The sequence below is a fragment of the Phyllostomus hastatus genome, unplaced genomic scaffold (assembly GCF_019186645.2).
Source record: "Phyllostomus hastatus isolate PE091 unplaced genomic scaffold, TTU_PhHast_1.1 phas_scaffold_93, whole genome shotgun sequence".
NCBI classification, from domain to species: domain Eukaryota; kingdom Metazoa; phylum Chordata; class Mammalia; order Chiroptera; family Phyllostomidae; genus Phyllostomus; species Phyllostomus hastatus.
The window spans coordinates 23,328,133-23,347,354 of NW_025334042.1; the positions used below are offsets into that span (position 1 = coordinate 23,328,133).

At 60.5% G+C, this 19,222-nt stretch overlaps 1 protein-coding gene across 1 annotated transcript in view; it reads left to right on the top strand.

Moving 5' to 3' along the window:
* Positions 1-18,921, top strand: part of COL2A1 (collagen type II alpha 1 chain) — a 30,845-nt gene extending 11,924 nt beyond the window's left edge. The window contains exons 17-54 of the mRNA XM_045830051.1: positions 1,977-2,021; positions 2,725-2,778; positions 4,234-4,332; positions 4,638-4,682; positions 4,776-4,874; positions 5,051-5,104; positions 5,532-5,639; positions 6,021-6,074; positions 6,160-6,258; positions 6,406-6,459; positions 6,910-7,008; positions 7,376-7,429; positions 7,808-7,861; positions 8,213-8,266; positions 8,475-8,528; positions 8,734-8,778; positions 8,969-9,067; positions 9,273-9,380; positions 9,659-9,712; positions 10,030-10,083; positions 10,445-10,498; positions 10,882-10,935; positions 11,235-11,342; positions 11,878-11,931; positions 12,379-12,432; positions 13,235-13,396; positions 13,645-13,752; positions 13,984-14,091; positions 14,372-14,425; positions 14,589-14,696; positions 14,807-14,860; positions 15,021-15,128; positions 15,415-15,468; positions 15,894-16,001; positions 16,357-16,645; positions 17,096-17,283; positions 17,618-17,860; positions 18,382-18,921. Of these exons, the coding sequence (XP_045686007.1) occupies positions 1,977-2,021; positions 2,725-2,778; positions 4,234-4,332; positions 4,638-4,682; positions 4,776-4,874; positions 5,051-5,104; positions 5,532-5,639; positions 6,021-6,074; positions 6,160-6,258; positions 6,406-6,459; positions 6,910-7,008; positions 7,376-7,429; positions 7,808-7,861; positions 8,213-8,266; positions 8,475-8,528; positions 8,734-8,778; positions 8,969-9,067; positions 9,273-9,380; positions 9,659-9,712; positions 10,030-10,083; positions 10,445-10,498; positions 10,882-10,935; positions 11,235-11,342; positions 11,878-11,931; positions 12,379-12,432; positions 13,235-13,396; positions 13,645-13,752; positions 13,984-14,091; positions 14,372-14,425; positions 14,589-14,696; positions 14,807-14,860; positions 15,021-15,128; positions 15,415-15,468; positions 15,894-16,001; positions 16,357-16,645; positions 17,096-17,283; positions 17,618-17,860; positions 18,382-18,528 (3,441 nt within the window). The 3' untranslated portion in view covers positions 18,529-18,921. The remainder of the gene's footprint in view (positions 1-1,976; positions 2,022-2,724; positions 2,779-4,233; positions 4,333-4,637; positions 4,683-4,775; positions 4,875-5,050; positions 5,105-5,531; positions 5,640-6,020; positions 6,075-6,159; positions 6,259-6,405; positions 6,460-6,909; positions 7,009-7,375; positions 7,430-7,807; positions 7,862-8,212; positions 8,267-8,474; positions 8,529-8,733; positions 8,779-8,968; positions 9,068-9,272; positions 9,381-9,658; positions 9,713-10,029; positions 10,084-10,444; positions 10,499-10,881; positions 10,936-11,234; positions 11,343-11,877; positions 11,932-12,378; positions 12,433-13,234; positions 13,397-13,644; positions 13,753-13,983; positions 14,092-14,371; positions 14,426-14,588; positions 14,697-14,806; positions 14,861-15,020; positions 15,129-15,414; positions 15,469-15,893; positions 16,002-16,356; positions 16,646-17,095; positions 17,284-17,617; positions 17,861-18,381) is intronic.
* Positions 18,922-19,222: the final 301 nt, after the last annotated feature.

Consider the following 19,222-nt stretch of genomic DNA (forward strand, 5'->3'; position numbering starts at 1 on the left):
AAGAAGTGAGGGGATTTGCAACCGATGTCAGTGCAGGGGCTTAGCTCTGGTCCCCTGGCAACAGAGAGCCCTGGTAGGCGCTGGTCATGGGGTGAGTGAAGCGATGAGAGCCGCGGTGGGGAAGGATCATGCTGTCTGTTGGTTTCAGGCCCAGCCACCCGTGTGCCGGGGCCCCTCCTCCTGGGTGCTCGCTGGGCTGGCCAGAGTAAATCAGCTTCACTCAGTTGTGCTGCTTCCCAGATAATGTATCTGTTTGGCAGAAATTGTTCTCAAAAGCAGATCAGTGAAGTAACAAGCAGCCTCGACCCCCATTTGTCACCCAGAGCGGCTGAAGTGCCTTGTCCCAGGGTCACTTTTTGTGAGGGGATTAGAGAGTGAGTGCTGAGCCTGCCAAGAAACACTTCTGTTTCTTCGGATTAGCAGGAACTGGTTTGCGGCTCCTTGGCCAGGCCTGGAGCCATGGTGGCTGCCCCCAGGTGGGACAGAGAGGAGCTGCATCCCTGCCCTGGAGTCCCTCCTTCCTGGGCACACTGGGCCCTGGTTCCTGGCCCATGGTAGTCCCCATGGCAGTCAGGCTGGCAGGGTGTGCATGGGATTTGGCATGGAAGGTCGACAATGCTACAGAGTTCCAAGTGCAGGCCTGGTGTCAAGGCTGGGCCAGGGACTAGGCTGGCTTGGCCTCTGCCTGCTGTGTCACGCGCCCCCTCCCCCCCTTGGGCCAGACTGTGCCCTCCCCCCAGGCTCGCTGCAGGGAGAGGGTCCGATGCCACCCCAGCTCTGGCCTCTCAGAGCAGCACTGCAGCGCCCCTTTGTTCGTGCCCAGCTGGGCCTCTCCCCGGGCTTTGCCCTGGAGGGAGGGCACCCCAGAGCTTCCCAGAGCAGCCTGGCCAGCCCAGAAGGGGCTCTGGCCAATGCTGAAGCTTTATGTTCCCCCTGACATTCTTCTGCTGAGTCTTCTCTTGCTTCCCTGTTTAATGCCAATCTGGAGAGTCTCAGTTGGGAGAAATGGGCCATAGCCAGGAAGAAGATTTGAGTCTTACTTAAAACATGAGCTCCCCCTAAAGCATCCTTCCTCCTCAGCTTTGGTGGCGAGGCAGAGGCAGGCAGATGGGGAAAGGTTGCCTTCTGGCCTCCACCGGCCCCCTGACGAGCACCAGGTGCCAGGTCCAGCTCAGCCCAGCCTCCTGGTTCCTCAGGGACAAGCTCCCCGGGCCCTTGAGAGACAAACTGAGGGGTGCTCACCACAAACCTGGGGAGAAAACCTCAAAGTGCAAGTCCTCTGGAGAAAAGCTGGCCGCTTTGCCTTTCTGTGTGTGGGAGTCTCAGGGGCACCAGCGCAGATGTGGTCCCTGGGCTGCACTGGGTGCCCCGTCCCCGTCCTGAGGCCCCTTCCTGGGGCCCCTTCCTGGGGCCCCTTCCTGGGCTGGTGGCAGACATCCTGCAAGCGAGCAAGCATCTCTGTTTTCCTCAGGAGGAGGTTGTCAGGGAGGGGCCAGCGTGCAGAGGCAGCCTGGAGTTCACCAAGGGGAGGCCTTGCCCAAGCCCTGGAAGTCTTCCCGCTGCGAGCGGGCGGGACCTGGTCAACATTGCTCCTTGGCGATTTGATTTTCCTTTGGCCCAATTCTCGGAGTCTTTAAATGATAACTTGGCCTTGAAGTTGGAGATGTTTGAGATCTGCACTGAAGTTTAAGGAACGATGGAATAGCTGGGGAACTACCCAAGCTTTATTTAAGCTGAGAACGAGCTCTCTGAAGACCCCAAGTTCCCATGCAGGCGGCCACCACAGAGGGGCACTGGGGCCCCTCCCTTCCTTCCCCGGAGCTGTGCCCCAGCTCCCACCACACCAGCCTCACGCTCAGCCCTGGGACCCCCTGGGCACAGTGCCACCCACAGTTCTGTGCAGCTGGCTGTGTGTACGGAGGGGCTGGACGCCTGGGCACTTCTCACAATATCCGCTTCCTTCTCCTTGCTCACAGGGTGCCCGGGGCAACGACGGTCAACCAGGCCCCGCAGGGCCTCCGGTAAGTGTTTCATCCACGGCAGGTTTGCCCTCGAGGCCCAGCCCACAGCCCCGTGCAGCCCCATGTTTGTTCAGCGTGAGCAGAGTGTGCGCTCAGGCTCCTACTGGAGGGGAGGAGGAGTCCTTTTTCAGTAGCCTGAGCTTGTTGATAACAACCTTTAAAGCAATGGTTTGCTTTTCTTGGCCACCTTTTGTGCAGTGTTTTTGAGGAGGGGTAGGTAGAGAGGGAGCTGGAAGAAGCACCTGCTGCTCTCCCCTCGTGTAGTCAGAGTCTTGCTTTGCTTTCTGAAGCCAGGCCTGGGGGCACGGGCAGTGGGGACAGTTTTTGTCCAGGGACTTTAGCCACAGGGGATGTGGAGCCAAATCAGTACAGAGGTGGGAAGGGCCCTGGCTGGTGTGGCTCAGTGGACTGAGTGTTGGCCTGAAAACCAAAGGGTCGCTGGTTTGATTCCCAGTCAGGACACATGCCTGGGTTGCAGGCCAGATCCCAAGTTGGAGGCATGTGAGAGGCAACCACACACTGATGTTTCTCTCCCTCTATTTCTCCCTCACTTCCCCTCTCTCTAAAAATAAATAAATAAAATCCTTTAAAAAACCTGGGAGAAGTGAGAAGGAATGTGAGGTATGTGGGGTGGCTCACTCTGGGGTCTGCAGAGATTCTTCCCAGAATGGCGTTCATCTCTGTACCTCCTTGCTTCCTCCAGGGTCCCGTGGGTCCTGCTGGCGGTCCTGGCTTCCCTGGGGCTCCCGGTGCCAAGGTGAGTGCCCTGGTGGGCGAGTCAGGAACCCTTTTCCCCCATAACCTTTGCTGACCAGCTCCTGGACGATGCCCCCTCCCTTCTGAGGAATGTCTCCCACCCCCACCTGCTGCTGCTCTCCAAAGAGAAGAGCCAGGCATTTTGCAGAGTCACCACCTAGAAGGGAAAGGGAGATGGAAAGATAAAGAGCGAGGGGTACTACAGTTACAGCTTCAGAGAAAGATGGAGAGACACTGGAGACCTGAGAGGGAGGAGAAGACCCAGAGAGGAAGGAAAGAAGGCAAAGCTCAGCCAGCTCTGGACCCAGGAGGAGCTGGAGGGAAGTGGGCAGGGAGCAGCTCCCCTCTGCACTGCTCCATCGGGTGCTTGGCTCTCCCAGGCCCTGTTAATTGAGTTCTTCTGAAGATTAACAGAGGCCAGTGGCAGGCCAGCCAGTGCGGGGAATGGCCCCTGGCCCAGGAGGGGTTCCAGTGCGCAAGTCCCCGGGAATTCTCTCCTGTCACTGCCAGGAGATGAATAAGGAGCCTCCGTGTGGTCACTGGCATCAGGTTGCTTTTCCTCTCCCCGGGGTTTCCATGGCAACCAGACAGTGTCTGAGGCCCTGGGAGCCGGGTAAAGGAGACCCATTGTGAAGAGGGACAGCGGAAGGTGAGGGGGCCTGACTTTTAGAAAATAATAATTGCAAAAGTGAGCAAGAATGTTCTGAGAAGAAACCTGAGGAGACTCTGCCTTCCCCCAGGGTCAGCAGTCCTCCCCAGGGACTCTGCCATCAAGAGAGCCCAGATCTCAGCCAGTTGCAACTTTCAGGAAAAAATGAAAGTAAAAGCAGGGGCCCCTGGGAGGGGGGTGCAGGCTGCCAGAAGCCCAGGAGAATTCAACCAGTCAGAGCTGGACAAGTAGAGTGGGGCGCCGGTCCTCGCTTGTATTTGCGCTGCTTTCTAGCTCCATTCTAATGGGCCTGGCCCAGCGCCTGGTGTGGCAGCGTTCACACACTGGCCAGGTCCCAGTGGAGTGGTGTCCTGAGTTGAGGTGGCCACGGTCCTCCATGTCCTCAAAAATGAGAAAAACAGGTAGAGAAAGGGAGGTGGAGGTGCCTGCCTGTCTCAGCCACCCACCTGTCATCCCACCACACCAGGAAGGCAGGACCCCACACGCAGGCTTTCCAGCGGGTGCTGTGAGACCAACACCCTACGGCGCTGGTGACTGTGGCATGTAACTGCATTTGCTCGTGGTGGTTCACAGTATCGCGGGGAGATGGAGACAGAGAGGCAGGGGAGGAAGTCACCAGGTCAGCGAGCTTGGTCAGGTGGCCCCACATGGTACATGCAGGGAGGATGAACGTGGTAGTTTGGCTTTTTGGTGCGTGCATACAGCTGGCCCCAAACTGTTGCTTGTCCGCAGGAGGTCTCTGTCCCTTCATCTTCTCCTCATTCCATCTCTTCCTGACTCTTCCAGGGTGAAGCTGGTCCCACCGGTGCTCGTGGTCCTGAAGGCGCTCAAGGTCCTCGCGGTGAACCTGGCACTCCTGGGTCCCCCGGGCCGGCTGGGGCCTCTGTAAGTGCAGCTTCTGTTCAGCCTGAAGGCCTGCGGTCTGTGCCCCTGGCAGCCTTGACCCCATGCTTAGCGCTGAGGGAGGCGGAGCCCCAGTCATCACACTGCCATTCTGACCCCGTGCCTGCTCCCGCGCCCCCATCTCTACACACTGCCTCCCTCCGCCCCCGAGCCTGTCCTCCCCGCACTCAGCAGGCTGGTGCCTGGAAAGGGCGGCTGTCGGCCCTGCCCCTGGATCCTGTGGCCTGGGAGAGCTGGGAGTTTATCCTTTGCTGCTTGCTTTATAACGACCTTGTCACCTCTTCCAGGGTAACCCCGGAACAGACGGAATTCCTGGAGCCAAAGGGTCTGCTGTGAGTGTGGCCTTCAGACTCAGCTCCTCCGGGTGGGGTTGGGCCTCCCTCGCACCTGCTCCTGATGCCCTTCTCTCCTGCTCACGATGACAGGGTGCTCCTGGCATCGCGGGTGCTCCCGGCTTCCCTGGGCCACGTGGTCCTCCCGGCCCTCAAGGTGCAACTGGTCCTTTGGGCCCGAAAGGTCAGACGGTAAGAGCCTGGAGTGAACCCCAAGTTCCACTGACGTCCTGGAGTCAGACCCCACCCTCCCTCCCTCCCAAGCTCGCACTCCTGTCCTTTGGCGGGGGCCTTTGGGGTTCCTGGGGATGGGGGCAGGGTGCACAGAGAGAGCCCAGTGTGAGAACCTGCCTGTCTCTTTTGTCAAGGGCGAGCCTGGTATTGCTGGCTTCAAAGGCGAGCAAGGCCCCAAGGGAGAACCTGTGAGTATCTGCCCATCAGCCCTTGTCTTTCCACACTGCCTCTGCTCTCTGGGCCCAGGGCCATGCCCCGGCCCTGCCCACCGCCCACCGCTCACCACCCACCGCCCACCGCTCACTGCCTCTGTAGCCCCAGCCCCTCATCTGGGACCTCCCAGGCTGTGCCCGGAGAAGGGGATGGGACAGGCTTGAGAAGATGTTGCAGCTTTGGCTTGACCAGTCTGAACAGTTTTAACATTACACCCTCTCTCCCCGCGCTGGGCCACTTCTGTTCTTCCATGGCAGACCCTTTATGGCCTCCCTCCCATAAGCGCCCCCCCTCCACCCCCTGCCCTGAAATAGTTGCCAAGGCCATTTCCTCCACATGCCGGTCAGTGCTTGCATAGGACCCAGTGAGGGCTCATCTGTCTCTCTTTGTGTTGGTTCTCAGGGCCCCGCCGGCCCCCAAGGAGCCCCTGGTCCTGCTGGTGAAGAAGGCAAAAGAGGTGCCCGTGGAGAGCCTGGTGGTGCTGGGCCCATCGGTCCCCCTGGAGAAAGAGTAAGTGGGCCGGCCAGGAGTCCCTGCTTTCACTGGTTGTGACCCCAGATGGAAATCAAGTTGCTGTGGCTCTGTTCTTGCCAAGTGATGTGGCCTTCTGGCTACCAGGCTCCTCTTCCCTCCACTCACCACCGTGGGATAGGGCCCTTCTCCTCATTCGTGCCCCCACCCCCAGGCGACATGACATAGTTTGAGCTCCTTCCCAGATAGATGGAGACAGGCCCAAGAAGTTAACCTTCCGGAATCTTGCAGGCTGTAGCTACTGCTCCATTGGAACTATGGTTGGCAGGATGGACCCCCTAGAGCCCAGCTAGGCTCTCTGAGGCCACAGTTGATCAGGGGCCATTCCAACGCGCTGCTTTTCCTCCCACTTCTTCCTAGGGCGCTCCTGGCAACCGAGGCTTCCCTGGTCAGGATGGTCTGGCAGGTCCCAAGGTGAGTAGGGGAAGAGGGGCTGGGGTCCCTTCCTGCATCCTCAGTCCAATGGCCTCCCGCTGACAGCCTGCCTCCTCTTGTACAGGGAGCCCCTGGAGAGCGAGGGCCCAGTGGCCTGGCTGGCCCCAAGGGAGCCAACGGTGACCCTGGCCGACCCGGAGAGCCTGGCCTTCCTGGAGCCCGGGTAAGTACAGCTCTGCTTTTGCCCTTGGCTTCTGACTCTGAGCAGACCCCTGTGCCCTTCCCCACCTTTCCCTTCCACCCCGTGCTGCCAGGATTGGGAGATCCCGGGACCTGCTCTGACATCCATCTCCCTCTCTCCTGAACGAAGGGTCTCACTGGCCGCCCTGGTGATGCTGGTCCTCAAGGCAAAATTGGTCCTTCTGTAAGTCCATCATCTGGTTTGTTGGGAGGGGCTGGGGGCACCCTTGGGGAAGCAGGTGAGAAGAGAGACAGGAGTTTGGGCGGAGACAGCCTGTGAATTTTGACAGCTGGGGAGGGGGCTGATGGTCGGTTCTGGGGTCAGGTGTGGCCTGGACAGTGTCTGTGAGCTCTGAAAACATCACCACGTTGTGCATTTGGGCCTTTCTTTGGGGGTAGACAAAGCCCAGTATGCACTTTCAGAAGCAAAATTAGCTACACAGTGCCTTGTCACGGGCAGGGTCTGTGTGCGTGGCCCACATGTGTGGGCTGCTGGGCACAGCCTGGGTCACTGTCTCTCGCTGTGTATGGTGGTGCCCAGTCCAGTACTGGCCACACAGTAGGCACTTGGTAGGTATTGGATGGACAGATGCGGTCAGAGTATCTGTTCTGAGAATGGTGTCTTCTCTTTCAGGGAGCCCCTGGCGAAGACGGTCGCCCTGGGCCTCCAGGTCCTCAGGGGGCTCGTGGGCAGCCTGGCGTCATGGGTTTCCCTGGCCCCAAAGGTGCCAATGTAAGTAACAGTCTGCCCTCCCATGTCCTTCTGTTTGGTACTACCTCCCTTCCTGGGGGGAGGGCTGGCTCCTGAACCGAGTTAACCAAAGGGCAGTGTGAGTGGGGTCCCTTGTGCCTTTGTGTCCTACAGGAGGGCCTGTGGTCTGGGAAGCCCAGGCCTCCTTAGAGCCTTGAGACTTCTCAGCCATGGCATTGTCTCATGGGGCAGTGCCCGCAGTTTGTGCCTCTGAGCGGGAGAGAAGGTGCTGACTTTCAGTGTCAGCCTTTGCTGTGCGTCAGGCCCCACACCACAGCGTCCCCAGCCTGCCCCACCTGCCACTCCCACCAGAGCCTTCCACCTCACAGTCCTGCTCTCTCTCCTCCAGGGTGAGCCTGGGAAAGCTGGTGAGAAAGGACTGCCCGGTGCTCCTGGCCTGAGGGTGAGTGCCCGCCCCACTGCTGTGCCTTGGTGCTGGCTGGTCATCCACTGGGCATAGGCCCCCCCGCAGCATGCTCCCGGGGTCGAGGGTTAGCAGCACAGCTTCCTGAGGCTGAGCCCATCTGCTCTGGGCCCTTGGGAGCCCACACAAGGGGACTCTGGGTGCCATCGGTCAGCCGCCCAGGAAGACAAGGAAGACCCCTGTGTTGAGCAAACAGGGGCCAGGGAGGGGAGGGCAGGCAAGGGGTGCACGTGGAGTTCAGGTGCAGTGTAGTGGGGCTCTGGAAACCCTGGGCCACGGAGTGTGTCTGCCCGGTGCTGGGGGCTGCAGGAAGGAGGAGAAGTGACTCATGACCTCACCCTTTCCTCTCCCCTCTAGGGTCTTCCTGGCAAAGATGGAGAGACAGGTGCTGCAGGCCCCCCTGGACCCGCTGTAAGTACCTGCCCAGCTTCTCTAGGTGGACCTGTGGGCAGGGGCTTGGTGGGGCGGTGGCTGGGCACCTCGGGCCTGCTGGGTAATGGAACTGACAGATGTGGACCTGGGCTGGCCTGGGACATAAGACTCCCCCCCCCACCGCCGAGCCAAGGCAAGGTCTCCCACCACGAGGCGGTGGTGTGGGCCCCGCCCTGGTGATGACTGGTGGGAGTGCAGGCAAACACACCTTGCTCGGGCTATGCCGGACAGTGTTGGTCTGGCCCTCCTGGGGCTGCCCTCCAGGGCCTCTGGCTGAGGCTCTCAGGTGCTCTGGAGCGCCAGCTCAGCCCATCTTTGTTTCCTCTGCAGGGACCTGCTGGTGAGCGAGGCGAGCAGGGTGCTCCCGGACCATCTGGGTTCCAGGTAGGCAGCTAGAGTCCCCGGCTTTCTCTGCAGTCCCCGTCTCTCTGGCCCCGTGCTCAGCAGGCACTGTGGGTGGAGGGCCCGCCCCCTCAAAGGGGGCCAGGGGATTGAGGTTTCCCTGTACCCCTCATCCTGGCCCTGTGCCAGATCTCCTTGAAGGGTGGGGGCAACTCACCTCATTGCTAATGCTTGTCGCTTTGGCTTCTAGGGACTTCCTGGCCCTCCCGGTCCCCCAGGTGAAGGTGGAAAACCAGGAGACCAGGTGAGTATGGGCCTCTTTGAATTTGCAGCCTGTTCAGATGGGAAGATCTGTTCTGATGCCCTGGCAACAAGGGCAGGAGGGCAGAAGGGGTTCCGTGAGGCCCGGGTGTCTGGACTGAACCCCAGCTCTCTGAGAAGGAAGGATGCTCAGCCAGGACTCGAACATAAAAGCCCTCAGTCTTTCACACATGCTTCTTGTTCTCCAGGGCGTTCCCGGTGAAGCTGGAGCCCCCGGCCTCGTGGGCCCCAGAGTGAGTGTCCTGATGACCATTCCCGCTGGCGTCCCTGGGCCCGGCCTCGCCCTGCACAGCTCTGCCAGTGCCCCCAGCAGTACAGCCACCTTGGGCCCTGGGCTTCCGCTCTGCTCCCCACTTCCCTGCTTCTCCCTGGGCCTCCACCCCATCTCTTTTGTCTAACTGCTCCTTGGTGTCTCTGCCACAGGGTGAACGAGGCTTCCCAGGTGAACGTGGCTCTCCTGGTGCCCAGGGCCTCCAGGGGGCCCGTGGTCTCCCCGGCACTCCTGGCACTGATGGCCCCAAAGTGAGTGAGGCCGTTCTGCGGGCTGGGTCCTCTGGGCTGGCCTGGGAGGCTTGCTGCGGGCGGAAGCGGAAGGGGGAGAGGAAGGAGTGAACGATGAAATAGAAAGGTGGTCTGGATAGAGGAAGAGAAAGAAAGGGGTGTTCAGGGCCTGGGCCCCCGGGGGAGGTGCTGCCCCCCACAGACTTCTTCTTTCGCTCTCCCCCAGGGTGCATCTGGCCCCGCTGGCCCCCCTGGGGCTCAGGGCCCTCCAGGTCTGCAGGGCATGCCTGGTGAGAGGGGAGCAGCTGGTATTTCTGGGCCCAAGGGAGACAGGGTAAGTGCCAGGCTGACGCGCCTCCCCCAAAGCTGTCCTTCCTGCGCCCCCGCACACAGTTCCATGCACCCACGGGTGAGGCCCCTGCTACCTGCCTTGAGGAACTTGGAGACCCCTCCAAGGTCTCTGTTTACCTTGTAGGGACTTCCTTCCCCCACCCTTCCCTCCACCTCACTCTGGTTAGTCCTTGCCACTCACCCTGAGGTGGCAGCAGTTCCCCCTGGGCCAGGGGCTTCTGTGCGTGCTCCCTGAGGTGGCCCGTTTTCTCTCTCCCGCAGGGTGATGTTGGTGAGAAAGGCCCTGAGGGAGCCCCCGGGAAGGATGGTGGACGAGTAAGTGGATGCTGGTTGCTGGCTTCTTGGGGACTGGGTGGGGACAGGTGCAGGGACCCTATAGGTTCCTAGCCCTGTACTCCGAGGGGCTGTGTACATGTGTAGTCCCTGGTTCTAGCTCAGCTGTCTGGGCTGGGCAACCACAGGGTCTTCCCTGTCACCACTGGGGGCCACAGGGTGGGAGGGTGAGAGGGAGTTCGGGGGCCATGGAGGGCATGCCGCAGTCCACTGGGTGTGGGGGTCTCGGAGCCCCTGCTGGGCCCCAAGCCCCTGGCTAACTCTCCCTGACTTCCTCACCTCCGCCTCTTCTCTCCCAGGGTTTGACAGGCCCCATCGGCCCCCCTGGACCTGCTGGTGCCAATGGCGAGAAGGTGAGTCCTGGCTCCCTTCCCCCACTGAGTCCCCTTCTCATGTCTTGGCCAAGACCCTTATTTCTTCTCCTTGCTCACAAACTGCCACCTTTCTGCCCACAATGGGCTGCAAGGGGTAAAGGACGGGGGTCTTCTTAGAAGCAAAGTCATTGGCCGTGTGTCCTGTCGAGTGGAGCGGATGAACCCGGGGCAAAAGCGCGCTCTGCAGCGGCCCTGAGGAGGGTGCACGCGCGGCCGGAAACAATAAGGAGCAAGGCTATGGGTCGGGGACACTGAGAGCCCTTGTCCATTGTCTTGGCTTTCTGGGTGCCCTTCGCTCTCAAAGGGCCCCACGTTGACCCCTACCCTCTCCCAACCCTAGGGAGAAGTTGGCCCTCCCGGTCCTGCAGGAACAGCTGGTGCCCGCGGTGCCCCTGTGAGTATCTGCCCCCTGAGCCTGCCTCTGTCCCCAGGCCCCTGGGAGCAAGGGAGCCGGCTCTGCCTGTCAGCCTGGCCCTCCCTGCCCTTTGGGTCGGGGGTGGGAGGACAGATGAGAAATGAAGGGAGAAGGCACATCGCCCCTACGATGTGATCAGGGTGGAGGGCCTTTGAGTCACTAGATCCTCTGACCAAGAGAGGCTTTCTGACCTGGGTCCCTCCATTTAGGGCTGAGCTTTCTGAAGCTAATTCTGGATGCCGTCTCTCTGGGGGCTGCAATGCAAAAGGCTGGGCTGGGCCCAGCTCTGGGCTTGCAGGAGGGAACAGAGCAGGCAGGCACTGTGTGTGGCCTTACCCCTCCTGCACCCGCTTCTCTCGCAGGGCGAACGTGGAGAGACTGGGCCCCCGGGACCCGCTGGATTCGCAGGTCCTCCTGTGAGTAGCCCCGTCGACCCTCCCTCTCACCCACTCCACTCAGGCCAGCTCTGCACCCGGCACCCACCTGAGGGCACCTTGCAGCCTGTGGGGAGGGACGGACAGAATTTAAAGAAGAGAGAAATGGTCTCTTCCCTCCTCTCCATGCTGATATAACCACCCTTCGGCCCAACTTTCAGGCCCAGGGTGGACACACGTGCACTCACACTCACTCAGAGACTCGGGCCCTCCCTTTTGGAAGAACCTCAAGTATTTGGCTCCCTCCTCCCCACTCACTCGCTTCCTCCTTCTTGGGACAGGGTGCTGATGGCCAGCCAGGTGCCAAGGGCGAGCAAGGAGAGGCCGGCCAGAAAGGTGACGCTGGTGCCCCAGGTCCTCAGGGCCCCTCCGGAGCTCCTGGGCCTCAGGTGGGTAGTGCCAAGCTCCTCAGGGACAGTTCCCACGGAGCAGGGATTGCTGCGCGCTGGGTGAGGGAGGGGTGGGCAGGCAGAGAATGGCTGGGAGGCTGGAGGACGCCCCACCTGCGTTCAGGGCCCTCCACCCAGCAGACTGTGGAGCCCACTGCTGCCACTGGAGGGAGAAGAGGAGTTTGTACTTAGGGATGAAGGCTAAATTGGCTTTTATTTTTGGTGTGAGGTGGGGTCTGGGGTGGCGGGTTGGGGGACGGGCAGAGTGCAGGCTATGCCTCCCTGAGTGTGCACAGCCCTGGACAGAGCTGCCAGTCTCCTGGGGGCGTGGCGTGGCCAGGAGAGACATGGCTGGCCCTGTGAACACCTGGTGGCCAGGGTGGCAGGCCCAGCTGTGACAGCTTCTCTAGGTTGGGAGTTTAGTGCCAACAAAGCTGCATGTTTGAAAGCCTAGCCCTCAGGGGTCCATTGTTGGGGCTCAGGTCCTTCCATGGGCTACCAGGCCTCACCCTCTCTCTCCCTCCTCCTTTCCCAGGGTCCCACCGGTGTGACTGGTCCTAAAGGAGCCCGAGGTGCTCAAGGCCCCCCGGTGAGTGAGGCCCCGTCCCGCCCTGACCCAGGTTGGCAGGGAGGGGGCTGTGGGTGCAGCAGCTTCTCCCACACCCCACCCCGACTCCACAAAGAAGGCCAGGACGCAGAGGCTCCACTGCAGCGTTCTAGGATTCGCCCAGCTCCCTCTTCCTCAGTCCTGCTCTTGCCCCAGCCTGAGTCCATCCCGAAGGAGTGCGCCCCCTCTGCTGGTGCACAGCGATCCCGGGAGACCCAACCCTGGGTGCTGAGTGCCATAGCTGAGTGTCCCCTGCAGGGCCCCAAGGCGGAGGAGCGGCAGCTGCCCGGTCCTGTGGCCACACCCCAGGCCCTTTTTCCTCTCTTAGCTCCCCTCACCCCTTTGCACTCCAGCTTCTAAGACCCTACAATACATCCTCCAGCTTCCTGAGGGACTGAAGGACTCAGGGGCTCTCCTCTCTCTTCACAGGGAGCCACCGGGTTCCCCGGAGCTGCTGGCCGCGTCGGACCCCCAGGCTCCAATGTAAGTGCCACTCCTGGCTGGTTCCTTCTTCTGGGTGCTGAGGCACAGGCAGGGGCTGCAGAGTCTTACTCAGTGCTCCTGACAGGGTCCCAGAGAGCCCAGGCTCACCCCCTTTGTGTCCATTTCCTCTTCTGGGAGGAGTAGCTAATCGGCCATGGGGACCCACTCCCCATGTAGACATCTGGGAGCAGGGGGGTGCCCTTCTGGTTGGCCATGGGCATCCTTCCCAGCTGGCTGGCTGGGGCTCGACCCCTCAGACTTCTGGCTTGGAGGGCAGGATGGGGCTGCCAGAGGGGCCAGTGATTGCCTTGGTCGTGGACACACATTTCTCAAGCGTGCTCTGCACCTGGGCCTGTGCTCGTCATGCATCGTGCCCTCAGGGAGGTGCAGTGGAGGGTGGAGTGGTCAGGAAAAGTCACCCAGCTCACCACCACCACCACCAACAACAACAACAAAACAGGGGGAGCAGGTGCACAGGCTGAGGGGGCAGAGGAGCTGGGTTTGAGCTGGTCCTTGAGGAAGGGCCAAGGTGGGAGGGGGGATTGAGGCCGAAGGGAAGGAGGCAAGGGGAACTCCAAGTAGACCAGGAAAAGCAAACCATGCAGGGGTTGGAGAAGCCAGGGCTGGCTGCCCAGAGCCCTCACTTGGGAGAGAAGATTGAAGAGGGACCCTAGGGTGGGGGTGGGGATCACACTGCTTTTCCCCGAAAGGGAAACTGCTGTCCCTGGGACCACAGTGGCTTTGGCAACCCAGACGGGCAAGGGTGAGTTGAGTTCTCACTTCTTGCATTTGCTCCTCCTAGGGTAACCCTGGACCCCCTGGTCCCCCTGGTCCTTCTGGAAAAGATGGTCCTAAAGGTGCTCGAGGAGACAGTGGCCCCCCTGGCCGAGCTGGTGACCCTGGCCTCCAAGGTCCTGCCGGACTCCCTGGCGAGAAGGGAGAGCCTGGAGATGATGGTCCCTCCGTAAGTCCCTCGTCAGACCTGGGCCCAGCCCAGGGCCCAGCCCAGGGCCCAGGGTGTGAGAGGGTTCTGAGCTCACAGACCACGGAGTTGGGGGAACAGGGAGCAGGGGATGGGGGTGCAGGGTGGGGAGCAGAGCAGAGCCATGTACGTGGAGTGCCGCCTCCTGAGGAGCCGGCAGGCAGGCCGCTGTGGGTGGGCGGGCGCTTTGTGTCAGCTCTTAAGTTCTCATGTCCCCCCTTCTCTCCTAGGGTCCCGACGGTCCTCCAGGCCCCCAGGGTCTGGCTGGTCAGAGGGGCATCGTTGGTCTCCCCGGGCAGCGTGGTGAGAGAGGATTCCCCGGCCTGCCCGGCCCGTCGGTGAGTGAGGCGCACCGTCCTCTGGACGAGCTAGACTCAGGCTGGGAGCTCCTCACTCGGGGCTCCTGACACGGTGGCCCAGCCTCCGCAGAAGCAATGCCACCCCAAGGCTTCCACCTGAACAGCACCCTCGGAACTGTCCCTTGTTCAGCCCTTTCCCCAGAAAGGCTCAGTAGGATCCTGGGCAGGGACACTCAGAGTCCATGCTCATCATCGTTATTGTCCCTTCAGGGTGAGCCTGGCAAGCAGGGAGCTCCTGGTGCATCTGGAGACAGAGGTCCCCCTGGCCCCGTGGGTCCTCCTGGCCTAACTGGTCCTGCTGGTGAACCTGGACGAGAGGTGAATGGTGGGACCCACTGGGGGCTGGTCCTGACTAGGGAGAGGAGCCCTGAGCGTCTCTGTGCCGGGCCAGGCAGGCCCAGTCCTGCTGCCCTGGGGAAGGGGGTGACGGGGTGGGCCGTGGCTGAGAGACTCAGGCACTCGGGTGCACAGGGAAGGTGGTGATGGGAGGGAGGAGGGCACGGGGACTTAGACCTGGGTGCACGGAGGGGAGGGCAGAGGGAGCGAGCGGGAGGTGGGCAGGGGCTGGTCTAACGGCATCTTGTTTCCCTTTGCCCAGGGAAGCCCTGGTGCTGACGGCCCCCCCGGCAGAGATGGTGCAGCTGGAGTCAAGGTGAATATCTGGGTGTCTCTACGGGCAGTTGGATTGGGAGGATATTCCATTGGGCCTAGTAGGTCTGCAGGATGGGGTCAGAGTTTTGTCAGTCTGGAAGGACATTCTTTCCTTGCCTCTTCTGAAACATCCTTCTCTGAGCCTGAGACCTCTCTCCTGACAGGGTGATCGTGGTGAGACTGGTCCCTTGGGTGCTCCTGGAGCCCCTGGGCCCCCTGGATCTCCTGGCCCCGCCGGCCCAACTGGCAAGCAGGGAGACCGAGGAGAAGCTGTGAGTATCATGGGAGCCGCAGTCTTGGTGCCTGGCCCAAGGGCAGACACAGAGCAGGGCTGTCCCTGCCCGGGCCTTGCTCTGACACCGCTCCCCCTCTCTCCTCCCAGGGTGCGCAAGGACCCATGGGACCAGCAGGACCAGCGGGAGCCCGAGGAATCCCAGTGAGTATCTGAGTGTCCTGACCTGGGCTCCCAACAGGGGCAGGCCGGGAGGGTAGCGGGTTCCCAGGGCGTCCTGGACTCCTTGGCTCATGTGAGGCCAGCAGAGGGCTCCTGCCCAGCCTAAGCTGACCCAGCCTGTGTCTGTCTATCTTGTTCCCAGGGCCCTCAAGGCCCCCGAGGAGACAAAGGAGAAACTGGAGAGGCTGGCGAGAGGGGGCTGAAGGGACACCGTGGCTTCACTGGTCTGCAGGGTCTTCCCGGCCCTCCTGTGAGTGTTGCTGCCTGTGCTGGGCTCCCCAAGGCCCCCTCTGCTCCGGCCCGCTTGAGTTTTCCCACGCTGCTTAGACAGCTTGGGATCATCCTAAGGGATTCCCAGGACTTCTTCAGGGCTGCAGGGAGGGGCAAGTGGAAGGGGAATGGGGGTGGGACACACACCTACTTCTCCGACTCTTTTTCTCTCTCTACAATGTATGTGCATTCAAGGAGGCTCCCCATCCTGGATGAGGGGCCCTGTCTGTGCTGACTTCTGACCTTTGCCTCTTCCTTCTGCACAGGGTCCTTCTGGAGACCAAGGTGCTTCTGGTCCTGCTGGTCCTTCTGGCCCTAGAGTAAGTGAGATGAGTGAACCCTTCCTCAGGGGTGCAGCCAGGGCACTGGCCAGGTGTCGATTGTCTGCTTCTGGGGAAGCCTTGGGCTCAGCGGGCCTCGCTCAGCAGCAGAAGTAGGACTGTCTCAGTGTGGCTCTGGCCAGAAAAGCCCCTGAGGTCACAGGTAGAGTGAAGAGAAAAAAGGAGCTCCCAAGGAATAGGATTTTACAAAAGAGGAGCTAAGGAGGGCAGGGGAGTGTGAAGCTGTCCTGCTGGCTCTTGGACAAATAGAGACCAGTTTGGGGTTCCGTGGCCCAGAACGGGGAAGAGTTGGGAGCAGCGTGGCTAGCACCATCAGGGCGGGCACCTACCCAGCCCCGGCTCCCCCCGACCTCCCCTTTGCGGATGGCTGCCCTCTCACTGCCTGTCTCTCTCCTGGCCTGCAGGGTCCTCCTGGCCCCGTCGGTCCCTCTGGCAAAGATGGTGCTAATGGAATCCCTGGCCCCATTGGGCCTCCTGGCCCCCGTGGACGTTCAGGCGAAACAGGCCCTGCGGTAAGTGTCCTGGCTGCTGCCCTGCTCTCTGGCATGTCCTCAGCATCCTGGAGGCTTGAGCTTTCTGGTGCTATTGGCCTCTTGGGACACCAGCCTACAGCTAGTGGTGATGGCATCCTCTATTCTGGGGTCTCCCTGGAGGTTCAGAGGGCCCCTGATTGGTGTTGGGACACAGAAGAGAGGAGCTAGTGAAGAAATAGGGCAGGTGCTATATGGTTTTCTTGGTCCTGGCCTGCTGTACTCCTTCCCCCATGGGTCTGGGAAGAAAACACTCAAGTGCATCTTAACAGGTGGGGATGGACAGAGGAAGGACGTCTTCTCACAATTCCTGGCTGATTTCTGTTTCCTGCTGCAGGGTCCTCCTGGAAATCCTGGACCTCCTGGCCCTCCAGGTCCCCCTGGCCCTGGCATTGACATGTCAGCCTTTGCCGGCTTAGGCGGGAGAGAGAAAGGTCCCGACCCCATGCAGTACATGCGGGCCGACCAGGCAGCCGGCAACCTGAGGCAGCATGACGCCGAGGTGGATGCCACACTCAAGTCCCTCAACAACCAGATTGAGAGCATCCGCAGCCCCGAGGGCTCCCGCAAGAACCCCGCTCGCACCTGCCGGGACCTGAAACTCTGCCACCCTGAATGGAAGAGCGGTGAGCCTGCAGGCCGGGACCCCCGCCCCAGAGAGCAGGAAGTCAGCCCACTGGGCATGACTCCTTCCAGGAGGCACCCCAGGGCAGGCCACAGGCAGGCCTGGAAGGTTCTGGCAGGTGCCTGCTTCCCCATTTCACAGCCAATAAACTGTGGCCCCGGCTTCTGCCCTGCCATGGTTACATGTCGAGTGACTTCAGGGTAGAGTTCCATCCACCGGGCAGACACTGATCCTGTCCTATCACTCACACCCCTGCTTAGCACCTAACTTTCCTCTTCCACTCTCCTTGCCCCTTGACTTCTCCATCTCCCCTCCCTTGGGCCACATGCAGCCCTCACACCCTGCTCCTCTCCCTTTGGTGTCCCATAGGCCTTTCTGTCTCTGGCCCTCTCTAGAGGGTGTGTCTGTGCCTGTCTGAGCCCTGACGGGGTGCCGCCTCCTCCCCCTGCAGGAGACTACTGGATTGACCCCAACCAGGGCTGCACCTTGGACGCCATGAAGGTTTTCTGCAACATGGAGACTGGCGAGACCTGCGTCTACCCCAACCCAGCAAACGTTCCCAAGAAGAACTGGTGGAGCAGCAAGAGCAAGGACAAGAAACATATCTGGTTTGGAGAAACCATCAACGGTGGCTTCCACGTGAGTGCCCGGCTGCTCTAGGCCAGAGGTGGCTTCTCAGATCTTGCTCTTCTTTCTCCTTGGAAGTTTTTAGCACCTTGCCCACATTCTCACCAGTTTCCTTTGGGGCTTGTAAGGAATGAAAGATGAAGAATCATGTTTTCCTGCATTTAGAAATGGAGGAGGAGGCCCTTGGAGGCTTGCTGTATGCCCTGGAAGCAAACGTGTCCTCCCAGCAACCTACCCCCAGCCCTCCTCAGCTCTTCTGGACCCTGAACCCTCGGCAGTCCCTGAAGCCCTTGGTCCCACTGAGTGCCACTCCAGGGCCTCATACCACTGCTTTCCACCCTAACAGTTCAGCTATGGGGATGACAACCTGGCTCCTAACACTGCCAACGTCCAGATGACCTTCCTGCGCCTGCTGTCCACCGAGGGCTCCCAGAACATCACTTACCACTGCAAGAACAGCATCGCCTACCTGGACGAAGCAGCTGGCAACCTCAAGAAGGCCCTGCTCATTCAGGGTTCCAACGACGTGGAGATCCGGGCTGAGGGCAACAGCAGGTTCACGTACACCGTCCTGAAGGATGGCTGCACGGTGAGTCGGCTGGCGCGAGCTGCCAGGGAGATGAGCTGCCGCGGGCCCAGGGCTCAGGCTAGAGTGGGTGGCGGTGTTGTGGTCCCACAGTGATGGGCTCACGAGAGGCATGAGTGTGAGCAGTTATGCAGAGAAGACATGCAAAGTGACAGGTGAGGGAGAGGTGTATGTGTTCTCCCCTGGGCCAGGGGAAATAAGGCCTCACCCGGTGTGTCCAATGACTCTTGGAGGAGGATTGCCATAATGCGTACAGGCCAACCATGAGCAGGAGTGATGGGGGGTCCCAGGCGGGGAGCTCACAGTAGGGAGTGGGAAAGAGGAGAAAGGCAGGGTGGAGGAGGCCCTGCTGAGAAGGATAGGAGTGGAGGTGGAGAGGGTCCTGGCCAGCTAAGAAGAGGCCTAAGGAGCACCAAGTGTGTTTGTACTTGGTGCTCTGCGACACTCAGCTTTGGGGTCCTGGGCAGCTGGTATTGGATGGCAAGGCATCCGCTGAATAGCATCTCCTCTCTTTCGTCCCCCAGAAACACACCGGTAAGTGGGGCAAGACTATGATTGAGTACCGGTCGCAGAAGACCTCGCGCCTCCCCATCATTGACATTGCACCCATGGACATCGGAGGGCCCGAGCAGGAATTTGGTGTGGACATAGGGCCTGTCTGCTTCTTGTAAAAACCTGAACCCAGAAACAACACGACCCATTGCAAACCTAAAGGACCCAAGTACTTTCCAATCCCAGTCACTCTAGGACTCTGCACTGAATGGCTGACCTGACCTGATGTCCATTCACCCCAACCGTTCACAGTCTGGACTCTTCTCCCCTCTCGTTCTAAGAGACCTGAACTGGGCAGACTGCAAAATAAAATCTCGGTGTTCTATTTATTTATTGTCTTCCTGCGAGACCTTTGGGTCAAAGCAGAGGCAGGAAACTAACTGGTGTGAGTCAAACGCCCCCTGAGTGACGACCCCCGGCCCAGGCTGAGAAGACCCCCTTCAGGTGCGGGGCGCAGGAACTGTGTCCCCCACACAATGGTGCTATTCTGTGTCAAACACCTCTGTATTTTTTAAAACATCAATTGATATTAAAAACAAAAAAATTGTTGGAAAGTACACATCGACTTGGGTTTTATTCTTCATTTTCCGTCAGTCCTTGATGCTGTAGCATGATCTGACAGCCACCCTAAAGCCTGCCTCTGTTGACTTCTCAACCAATGGGGAAGGGCACCGAAGCCCCCCCGCACCGCCTGGTTCAGTGACCTCACGCAAACACGAACTTGCCCCTTCTCGTAGACCTCGGCACTGTGTGGAGCCCAGGGGTGAACTGGGGCCTGAGACTGAGATTTGGGAAGGGAGGCACAGAGAGGGA